The sequence below is a fragment of the Perca fluviatilis genome, chromosome 20 (genome assembly GCF_010015445.1).
Source record: "Perca fluviatilis chromosome 20, GENO_Pfluv_1.0, whole genome shotgun sequence".
In the NCBI taxonomy this organism is placed as follows: Eukaryota; Metazoa; Chordata; class Actinopteri; order Perciformes; family Percidae; genus Perca; species Perca fluviatilis.
Window position 1 is genome coordinate 19,853,000 of NC_053131.1, and position 11,455 is coordinate 19,864,454.

Sequence of the window (11,455 nt, forward strand, 5' to 3'; positions counted from 1 at the left end):
CCTATGGGAAGAGAAGGGGGATGGGGTCCAGCAGTATAGAGGCTACTACAGCTGAGCATTGCCCCATGGACGAAAGGGAGGCCCTGGGCTGCAGGCTCTGCTCAGGCCTGATCCATGAGCTCCAGATGGGTGATGTAACCGGGCCAATAGCGCCCTGCCATTTGTACAACGGATTTGTCTCTGATGCCGGCCAGTTTGAGGCACAGCAGATGGCCCATCATGTAATCTCTTAATTTGGAACCATAGAGTTATACTGCGATAGTGTTGTGGATTGTGCAAGTGAGAAATTGAGCCTGTGAGCGCGCTTTTGATAATTTGTTTGCGAGTAAAAGAGTTCAAAGTCGCCTGTGACTGGCAGCTAGTGGATTCACATCACTGAGCAAAGCTTATAATAGGAAAACAAACTTCGATAATATTTTTTCACATTACCTTGATCACCTTGTGTTTAATGCACAAACATTTCTAATACTTACAGGATTGCCAATTACAGAGAGCTCTGTCAGTGAAGGAAGAACTTCTAGTTTGTCAAGCTCTGTGATGTCCTAGAAACAATAAAGAAACAAAGGATTATATTCAATTATTTTTCATTCACTACCCCCTTATTTCACTCTTCTATCCCACTGGTTGTAGCCTACTGTGTGTTGATAATGGAGCGATATGCATCAGAGTTGAACCTTCCATAATTTTGGTGTAGGGAGGATAGAAGCAGCTGATGGGAGAGATTACATGTGTGAGCTCTCATTAATCTCATGAGAGTTTGGGCACGCAACAGGGTATGGAGTGTTTTCTCTCATTCCCAGGTTTACGGTTGCACTTGGACGTGATTCAAAGACGCCCCCACTGTGAGAACTGTTGCACTGGGAGGATTGCTGTATTTTATGTCTTAATTTAATGCATGGAAACATTAAGGATGTGAAGGAACTGTGCATCAACAGCACAGCAAATCACTCGCCCCGGGTGAGAAGTAGATGCAGACTGAGTAGCTGATTACACGTTGTCCTGATTGTTCCCCTCTATCTTCATACACACGGCCCTGACCTTCAATCAATCTTGATTCTCCTTAATGCTACCCCTCGCATGGCACAGTGGGGTGGTAATGACTCATGATTACTATATTTCATGTCTAGCTTTGCAAATGCAGGGAAAAGTAATACAGCTGCACGTAGAATAAAATACATTCTTAAATATCTGACACATTTTTTTTTTATATGAACCAATCAGTAAAATGTGGTGGTAAATCAAAAATTTCACAGAAGCTTACTGTGACCTTGGTGGTCACCTCAGGAAATCACTGTTTGGCCGTTTTAATGAAAATCTGAATATGCAGTTTTATTAAAAATCAGAATATAAACATTAAAATATCCAGCATGTGAGGAGACTACTGCTGCTGGAGGAAAATACCTGCAGCTTGTTCATTCCAAGAAAGAGCTTGCGGAGCTCAGTCAAAGGATCTAGATAGTTGAGCTCCCGGATCCGGTTTTCTGCTAGGTGCAGTTCTAGCAGGACATTCTGGGCTATGAAAGAGTTATCGGCCAGAGCTTTGATCCGGTTCCTGTCTAACACAAGCTCTCTGAGCTGGTGAAGCCCCTCCAATCCTTCCACCTGGCTGATCTCATTACCTAGGGAGAGAGAAAGCCTCATCAAAACAATAGAAAGATATCTCAAACAATAGTCTACTATTTCTATAGACACAATAAGAGAGTATATTGAACACCCTAAACAATATAAAAGGCAGCATTTAAAGGCAACATAAAGATTTGTTGGGTATTTGTTGGGTGCCCCTAGTATAAAAGGCATAGCTTCGAAAGGTTTCTAAGCAAAAAAAGGAAGAATGGACAAGTAAGGTTGGCTTTGTTGGACAAATCACCCTTAACAAAGCAAAACTCAATCAAAAGCCAACAAAAGCGGTTGAAAAGAAAGTCAGTCGTCCTTTTCTTCAGGTCTCATCTCCCACCTGGCCTGTGGTCTATGGGAGACTTTGCTCTCAGTGCTTGCCTTTTCACAGGCTCTATACACTGCACTTTTATCAGGCTTTGTGAGTTAGGGGTGGCACATCAACTATACATACCTTGAAGGAAGAGTGCTTTAAGATTGGTGAGCCTGCTGAGCTGCAGATTGGTCATATTGGAGATGCCATTGTGACTCAAATGCAGCACCTCCAGGCTGCCCATCAGTGGCTCCAGACTGCCAGTGGGCCCAGTTTCCCTTAAACAAAGTCACAGAATGACAGTTTGCAACCTCTGCAGTTAAATGAACATCTCTTTCTCCCTCCCGCTGCCTCATTTGACTGGTCAGATCTCACAGGGGCAGACCCCCTTAAGGCAATCACAGGGCAAACAAAACCATGTGCGGTCCCAGTCACTGGTTATGTACTGATTTCTATAAACGGAAAATGTGATTGGAAGATCATATCATTATTCCCACAATATACTGACACTTAAAATATATAAACCCAAGATTTAAATATTTAGTTTATTTTAGGGATACTGTCTTTAGAAAGAATAAATATTAACTTATTTTGAATTAAATTACATCTTAAAACTGTGTTTATAACTACATTTTATTAAGGTTTACAGGCAACAACTGTGACAAAATCTGATACAAATGTCAAGACACAGTTCATACATTGGATGGTCAGTGCTGCCCCCTAATGGTTACTGTCTACACATTCAGTTGAAGTTCATACTTCACACCTGGAAACTCTAGCTAACATTATAAAATGTAAAGAATACATGAATTACTGCAATAAGAATTGTGTTACCCTTTGCCTTTGGACGGGCTCTGTTGGCCGTAACCACTGGAGTGAACCTTGCTGTAAAGTATCTGTCTATTTGTCAGAGGAGCCTGTGTCTTCTGTCTGGGCAGGATGGATTCAATGTGGTTGTAGTTCAGACACAGAGCCTGTAAAGAAGACACTGGAAATAATTTATTTGTCCACGGCTCAGGTGCCTTTCAAGCCACCCTGTCGTTTTTTTGATATTCAGTGTAATTTGTACTTTGATGTTGGGCAGATAAATGAGGCCTGAGAAAGAGGTGAGGTTGTTGTGGTCTAAGTTGACACTGCGCAGGCTACAGAACAGGTCTGCTGGAGACAGGTCAACCATCCTGTGGGAAAAAAAACACATTTACTTAGCCTTTTCAAAGTTAGTAAATCACTATAATCATGCTAATTGTCTTTATAGCCAGGCTATTACCTAATGGAGCAGGACTGCAGAGTGAGGTAGGTGATGTCTGTGTAGTTTGAGTGGCCGAGCTTCTCTGCTACCATGTCAGGTGTTAGTCTTCCTCCAAACATATCCTTTGCACTTTCACATTCAGTTACCTCCTAGAGAAAACAACAGCAAATCCAAAACACTGGATATAATTATGTCATCATTGCTAGAATATCTGGAAGGTTTGACTGGTTGCCGTTGTAGGTACATACCACTGCAATGCCATCCAGAGCTTTTAGGGAGGGTAGGTGGAACACGACATAAATCCGATAGTTTTCCAGTTTCTCCACTAAAGGATTCCCATAAAGATCCAGAATAATGAGGTTTGTCAATCCCTGTAAAGAAAGAGGAGCAAATGAGCTCCGACAACACGCATGGAAAATGATGGGGAAATCTGAATCCTACGGTCCTTATTTCTCTCCTGCTTGCCTTCAGATAGTAGATGTCTCGTGAGGTAGAAATTTGGTTGCTGCCGATGTAGAGCTCAAGAAGGGAGCGAACTCTTTGGATGCCATGCAGGGAAGTGATACAGTTGTTTTCCATAGACAGAAAGGTCAGGTTGGGCAGCTGATCGAGGACTGAGGCGTCCAGACTAGACAACTGATTCCAATTTACACTCAGTTTATTAAGGCAATGCAGTTTTGATAGGCCTGAAGAAACAGATAGCAAAGACAGAAACATAAATAAGGATGGCTACTGTGCTATAAGTCAGAGTATACAGTAAGACTTGAATAACAAACAACCTATTTTTTTTAGGAATATCTTATTGCTGTATTTCCAACGTCATTGTCAAGTTGAATGTGTGACTAACCATTGAGTGTGCTTATGCTGTTGTTATTGAGGGAAAGCTCCTCCAGCTGCAAGCAGCTGTCAAGACCCTCCACTTTAGAAATGTCATTATCATTAAAGGAAGCCCAGCGAAGGTTGACCAGCTTATTCAGATTGATCAGTTTGGAAATCCTCTGGCTGTCAAGGTTCAGGGCAGTGATCTGGGAAATATTTAGGGCCATAAACATATAACAAAATGTTTAAATTATTACAGTTGTTAAACATGTATTACAATTTAAATTTACAATTGCCACAGTATCAACATCTTGCAGCCTGGTCACTCCCTAAAGGAAGCATTTTCCTAAAGAATTCACAAATGCACTTTTACAAATCACACCTTTGGGGAGAAATCTGCATGCCTGTAGCTCACCTTTGCAGTCCAGTCTAGCTCCAGCTCTCGGTAGAGGGCCCAGGGTGCAGGGCTGAGAAGACATAGGAGCTGGGCTGTTGACAGCAGGCTGAGACTGCGAGGTCGCTCACTCTCGGTACGCGAGCAAGCCTGAAGAGAAGCCTGCAAGCAGAGTGTCAACAGGTCGGATTGAATTACAGTACATCCTGAAATGCACATACTCACTGCATCTTTCCTTCTTTTTTTACGCAATAAATCAACATTGACAAAAAACAGCAACCAATGATATCTGTAAGATCTCAACCTGGTTAATTTTAGATCCAGCAGCCATCTGAACAGCGTAAGCAGCCTCCTCCTCTGCTACCATTACATTGTCCAGGTGTGTGAGAGTAGTTAGATGGCCCAGTATGGTCATTCTGACTGCTTTGGACTGAAAAAAAATGCAACAGCTTCAACGCATACCCCCCTCATTGTTCCATGTACAGCATATTTTATTAGATTTTATTTGATAGTAGCACGCACCCTGTTCCAGGGATTGTACCGGGTGTCAAGCTTCAGCAGAGCAGGTGTGTGTTTTCTCAGCACAGCCGTATCCTCTCTGGCATTGGTTAACTTGTTCCAGCGCAGGTCGAGCTGTTTGAGCTGTCCCAACCTCCTCAGCCCCTCTAGGGTCACTAGGCGATTATAGCTAGCATCCAAAAACTCAAGGTTCGGCTGTTATTTAGGTAACAGAGACAATAGATGTTACAGGTTTCCACTTTATGCTATGGTCCACTACACAGTCTCTCCGTATTATGTGCCACCCCACAACCCAATTTCATTCAATATTAAAAGGCAAGTTAATATGAAAATGCTGTTTTCAAATATTTGTAGGAACCCTTTATGCTAAAGGAGCTTACCAACTCAATTGCAATACAATGCAAAGTGGCAAGGCCCCCGGACCAGACAGCTACCCAATTGAATTTTACAAAACATTTTCTTCCAAGCTAGCTCCTCTTCTCCTTTAAATGTTTGAACATTCTCTGGATCAGGGGGCCTTGCCGCAAACACTCACAGAGGCTACTATTACACTTTTATTGAAGCCTGGTAAAGATGCAACAGCGTGTAGCTCCGATTGACCGATATTGCTTTTGAATGCCGATGTAAAAATATTGGCCAAACTTCTCGCTACTAGATTAGACATTGTTATGATTGTCATAATTTCTAGGGATCAAACTGGCTTTATTAAAGGTCGTCATTCTTTTACCAATATACGCAGGCTCCTTGGCGTCATTCACTCCTCGGCATCCTCTGAGACTCCCGAGGTGGTGATTTCTTTGGATGCGGAGAAGACGTTTGACCGAGTTGAGTGGCCATATTTGTTTTCGGTATTGGAAAAATGTGGACCAAAATTTGTATCATGGATTTGCTTTTTATATGCCTCACCTAAAGCATTGGTAATGACTAATAAACTATGTTCCAAGCCCTTCCCTCTGTCAAGGGTTGTCCTCTTAGCCCACTGCTTTTCGCTTTGGCTATTGAACCACTCTCTATCATGTTGAAAACCTCACAAGACTTTAATGGAATCTACAGAGGAAATATGGAACACAGAGTGTCCTTGTACGCGGACGACTTATTGCTCTACATTTCGGACCCTGTGCCATGCGCCTCTGACATTGTGAAAATGTTGGATCGATTTGGTAGTTTTTCAGATCATAAATTAAACCTTTCAAAAAGCGAATGTTTTCTGGTCAATAATCCATCCCTTACAATTGCAGACTCAGCCTTGCCCTTCCCTCTTTCTAGGTCAGGATTTAAATATTTGGGAATCAATGTTACCCATAATCTATCTGGTCTTTATGACAACAATTTTATACCCTTGATGAACAATCTTAAAACTGACCTCCAGAAGTGGAGTCTATTAAATCTGTCTCTGGCAGGCAAAATTGCATGTATTAAAATGAACGTACTGACAAATTTTTATATCTGTTTCAGAGCATCCCTGTCTTCCTCTCAAAATCTTTTTTCAGATCTGTCAACAGTCTGATATTCTCATTTTTATGGGGCAACACGCACCCCAGGGTTCGTAAGGTGCTCCTTCAAAAGGCATAGGGCGAAGGGGGGACTGGCAATGCCTAACCTTATTTATTATTACTGGGCGGCAAACCTACAAAAAATTGTTTATTGGATAGAGGTCCCAAATGCTGACTGGTGCCAATCGGCAGCAGACACCTGTACATCATCATCACTTCCTGCACTAGTTGCTGACAAGCTTCCACTGTCTCCTAAACAATACTCCTCGTGGCCTATTGTAACTTCCACTCTTCTGGTCCCAGTTTAGACAAACTTTTAATTTGAGAGATTTCTCTATTTATGGTCCCATATGTAATAATCACATCTTTCTCCCACCCAAATTAGATCCTGTCTGTGCCGATTGGCAAAGAACAGGCCGATTTTAATGCCCTTTACACCAAATTTAAGTTACAGCACTCCAGCCTTTTCCATTCTTTCCAGGTTCGCCACTTTGTGTGATCCCATCCTTTCCCAGTCTACCGCCAAGAACGGGACCGGATATAATTACAAATTCCTGTGCTCGTTGAGTGTCTTACCTAACGGATATATATCATGTATCTTAGTGATTTATCACTTAATAAGATCGGAGCAGACTGGGTTGAAGAGCTTGGAATAGTTATATCTAATGAAATATGGAATAATGCCTTGGGTAGGGTAAATGGGTCAACATAATGTGCTCGCCTTGGTTTAGTTCAATTTAAGGTTCTTCATCGTGCACATTATTCTAAGTCGAGGCTGTCCATGATCTACCCTAACGTATATGACTTATGTGATCGTTGTCACACAGAAAAGGCAGACCTGTCCCAGATGTTTTGGTCCTGTAACAAACTGAACACTTTTTGGACTACGGTATTCCAGACCTTGTCTGAGGAATTTGACAGAGATATCCGGCCTAGTGATGAAATGGCTATTTTTGGTGTTCCAGGGGAAGTTTTACAAATGACAAGTAGACTAAAAGATGTGTTTGCCTTTGCATTTCTTCTTGCGAGGAGAAGGATTTTGTTAGAGTGGAAATAGGAACATTCACCCAAAGCCTCAGCTTTGTTGAACAACCTGATGCTATTTCTTAAGTTATATATATATACACACACACACACACACACACACACACACACACACACACACATACACATACATACATACATACATACATACATACATACACACACACACACATATATATATTTGTATATTTTATATTGTTATTTTATTTTAATATATATTTTTATTTTATGTGTTTTTATTTACTTTATCACCTACTTGGTACAATACCCTGTATACATGTTGGAAATAAGTACTTTAACTTTAGGATGTGCAGTATGTAGGGGGTGAGGGGAGCAAAAAACAAAATGTTTGTTGCCAAATATCTGTAAGCAATTGCTGTTCTTTTTATATAAATAAAACGATTAAAAAAAAAAAAAGAAAAGAAAATTATTTCTAATGACTTCAGACAGGCTGATTAGTTTAACCCTAATAATAGTATAATATTTTCTATTGTCACTTTTACCATGTGAGAAATGTCATCCAGGTGTGTGAACTCATTGAAGCTGATGGTAAGATGCCGCAGACCTGTGAGGCGGGAAACCTCCTTTATTTTACTCAGACTGTTGCCATGAAGGTTCAGCACCTAGAGGTTCAATACATTGACAATAATTGTGAGTGTATGAAATGGCTTCAAAACTCAAGTTGCCATTTGAATACCGTACTTACAGTGATTTGACTGAGGACATTGGCTCTGGCCACATTAAGCAGAATTTTGTCATCCAAGCTCAACAACTTGGGCTGTGGTTTCAGCACAGGTTCCATGTTGAGGACTTCTCTGTCTAGGATGATATCATTGGACGGAGTACCATCTCTGCCTGTGCTGTGTGGTTGCTCTTTATCCTAGAAACAGCATAATAATCCAGAAAAGAAGATTTATCTTTAAAATATAATATTATATGTATAACAGTAAGACAAGATTCCCTTTGAACTGAAAAAAAACTGAAAAGCATTTTGAGGTAGAACAGAACTGGTCCAAGGATTACTAATGGCTCTTGTAGCATGTCATATGTTATCAAACAATACCAAAATCAATGAATTACTTACCCTTGTGATGTATTCAAAATAAATGATGTACTCAGGTAGGACAAGCTCATGGTCAAACACAAACCACTGTCTTCTTCTGGGAGTGCACTCAGGACCAGTGTGTATTTTTGTGGAATGCGGTCTCTCTGAATAAAAACACACACACAGACATGCAATGCAATTTTACAAATTCTGACTGAAAAATTGTTGTTTTATTTGATATAGCGCGTACCTTCACTTATTGCAGTTCTGTGCTTAGTGTCCACATTGCGATATACAGAGTAGGCTCTGGGATATCTGCTTCTGTCCAACTGGTCTCCCTCTCGGATGGGAGTGCTGTGTCCCACAAACACTTTGGAAACAATAATCTGACCTACAGGCAAAACAACATTAGCATTTTAGAAGAAAAAAAAAACATCTAAGCTTAGGGGAATATAATGCTGAGCAAAACTAACTTACCGTGCCTGAAAGGGATTGTGTCCATACTGTGCTTGGAATCACCTTGGCTGACCTGGCACAGTGTGTGTTCAATTCTGGGCTGTTCAGTCACACTCAGGCTATTGGATAAAGGTATCGCACCCTCTCTTTCCGAGGCCTAGCTCAAAGTTAACATAGTAAAAGTCAGCATGATTTGGAGTTAATGTGAAAACAACATAAGCAATTACAGATACTGTTCTGTTGTATAGCACTCATGTCTAGTTCTTTATTTTCATAAAAGGGGGACCATTCCCAGCTGGGTCACAATTTCACACTTCACTTTTCCCTCCTATTATTCATTGCATTCTGCTTAATAAACAAAAAGAATTTATAGAAATTCATTTTTGCAAATGATGTTCATTGCGTTACGTACACAAAGTAGTGAAGGGACTAATCCATGATTTACTATCTTGAATTTTTCTCTCAATGCTCAGAGGAATCAACTCTGGGTGACTGTTGTGGGGATGTGGACAGAAGCACACACACCTTATACTGTTCAGTTGTTTTGAAGCCTTCCTCTAGAATGCACAAAATATCTTCCTCCCTATTTTTTTCAGGGTCAGCTATGTAGAACAAGTGCTCCAGTCGACGTCTGTAATTCCTGCTTGAAAAGTTTAAATTAGATACAAATTCTTATAGTGGATGGTCCTGTTTCTGTTACAATGAGGACAATAGTAAGGTTAAAATGTCTGTAAATAATTGGTAAAAACTCAATTATGATCACATTTCACTACAGTGTGGTATAACTTACTGTGAAGACATAGCAGACTCTTCGCTGGTTTGAAGGGTGTGAAGTTTGTCCTCAAAGCGAAGCCTCAAAGCACTGTTGTGGATGCGGACAACTCTGTTGACCTTAATCCCAGCGATGCTGTGAACCTTAAAGTCTGATTGAGAGAAGCGGGAATGCAGGAGGTCGCAACAGGAAGTAAACCTGTTGGGTACATAATATAAAAAACTATAAGTTGAGGGATGTCCTCTAATTTTTTCCTCTGTAACTGTAAACTTCATGATGGTTGTAATTGTATTTAATAATACCAAGTACTTACCAAGGGTCTGTGGAGCAGCCTTCTTCCAAACGAATATTTCCAACACTTTCTAGCTCCATCAACAGAAACTTGACAGTATATTCTATCGTGTTAGTGGCTTGCATCAATTCCTGCACATACCAAGCTTCAATCCTGAATACAGTTAAAGGAACATTATTTTTTGACATTAGGACCATTTCTTTAATCAGACACTTGAATGTAGAAAATGAAGAGTGTGCTGTACAGTATGAGACTGAATTCTATAAGCACTGTAACATTTTCTTTGTATTTTATTTAAATATACAGACTCATTCAGCCTCCTTGTCCATTGCACCAGTCTCTCCCTCAGTGCTTCAATCTTGCTGAGTATTTTGTGCTCCATGGCGGGATCGCGACTGATGTCAGTGGTCGGGTCACTTCTGTCGGCTGAACCTTCAACCAGGTGGGTCGATTCGTCCTCCAACGTGCAGGCAGACTTCTTACAACTAGCCGGCACCTTGGAGAGCTCACGTTCAAGCTAGGTATACATCCAAATGAAAACAGCTTTCTTAACTGTGTATAATAACAACCTGAAGCTAGAGATTACAGCTAAATAAATGTTCTTGCTACAGCTGCTAAAATAATTTTAAATAATTTTCAAGGATTGTACATACACTTTTGAGGGCATGATTGAGAGTTTTGATGCATTCTTCAGGTAACTGTAACATAGTTCTCTTCCTCTCTATCAGACTGAGCCGGATCTCTGCCAGGTTCCTCTTAGCAGTGTGTACACGCATGTTGTAGTACATCATTTTCTTCATTACTGTGGACTTGCAGGGGCAAAAAGGCAAACAAAACACATAGATGCAACAAAAGTATTACATACTTTTTTATATAGACAGCAATTGTTAAAATCTACAAAACCTAATTTTACTTAATATTGTTACTCAATATTTCAATAAGGTTTCCAAGCACATTTAATTTATGACAAGCTATATTACAGGGAAATGTGCATATGTGATGCATAAGACATCTAGAATTTTGAATTTAAGAAATGCATTAAGAAATGATGTATTGAATTTAAATATTTGACTCGTTTTACATATGATTTGTAACTCCACTGAAGAACAACCAAATACAGAAAAAATATGTCATGTAATTCTTATATATATATATATATATATATATAAAGCTAGCTAAGGGAAATGTAAGGCAAATTTAAAGGAACTTAAAGCAAATCATTAGCATTACACATAAATCAAGAGAATTTGAAATTCTGAAGAGCCAAACAGAGACTCTGGTGAGCACAATTGGTGTAACTCAGGGGTCCTGCTGGTCTTCTCAATACCTCAGCTGCTTCCTTGACTTGCTTGCTCGAGACGTCATAGGTGTCAAGTCGCTGGAGGCCTGGCATGTGGTAAAGAATATGTGTGGCGTAGTTACACAGCAGACACACTGGGTTTGGG

The 11,455-nt window shown here is 40.4% G+C and overlaps 1 protein-coding gene across 3 annotated transcripts in view; it reads right to left on the reverse strand.

Annotated features, from left to right (window-relative positions):
• The window catches only part of LOC120549338 (pecanex-like protein 4), a 32,132-nt gene that overhangs the window by 17,149 nt on the left and 3,528 nt on the right, over nt 1-11,455 (reverse strand). For 2 of the 3 annotated variants that reach the window (XM_039786195.1, XM_039786196.1), the window contains exons 6-28: nt 11,338-11,455; nt 10,664-10,819; nt 10,319-10,527; nt 10,032-10,163; nt 9,737-9,916; nt 9,472-9,589; nt 8,968-9,103; nt 8,741-8,881; nt 8,530-8,654; nt 8,152-8,325; nt 7,949-8,068; nt 4,912-5,103; nt 4,694-4,819; nt 4,411-4,551; nt 4,024-4,201; nt 3,642-3,862; nt 3,425-3,547; nt 3,195-3,325; nt 2,997-3,105; nt 2,762-2,901; nt 2,069-2,205; nt 1,402-1,619; nt 474-542 (exon numbers count right to left, since the gene is read on the reverse strand). The exon at nt 11,338-11,455 is cut by the window's right edge and continues 65 nt beyond it. In XM_039786195.1, the coding sequence (XP_039642129.1) occupies nt 474-542; nt 1,402-1,619; nt 2,069-2,205; nt 2,762-2,901; nt 2,997-3,105; nt 3,195-3,325; nt 3,425-3,547; nt 3,642-3,862; nt 4,024-4,201; nt 4,411-4,551; nt 4,694-4,819; nt 4,912-5,103; nt 7,949-8,068; nt 8,152-8,325; nt 8,530-8,654; nt 8,741-8,881; nt 8,968-9,103; nt 9,472-9,589; nt 9,737-9,916; nt 10,032-10,163; nt 10,319-10,527; nt 10,664-10,819; nt 11,338-11,455 (3,394 nt within the window). The remainder of the gene's footprint in view (nt 1-473; nt 543-1,401; nt 1,620-2,068; nt 2,206-2,761; nt 2,902-2,996; nt 3,106-3,194; nt 3,326-3,424; nt 3,548-3,641; nt 3,863-4,023; nt 4,202-4,410; nt 4,552-4,693; nt 4,820-4,911; nt 5,104-7,948; nt 8,069-8,151; nt 8,326-8,529; nt 8,655-8,740; nt 8,882-8,967; nt 9,104-9,471; nt 9,590-9,736; nt 9,917-10,031; nt 10,164-10,318; nt 10,528-10,663; nt 10,820-11,337) is intronic. The other variant, XM_039786197.1, reaches the window with a different exon arrangement.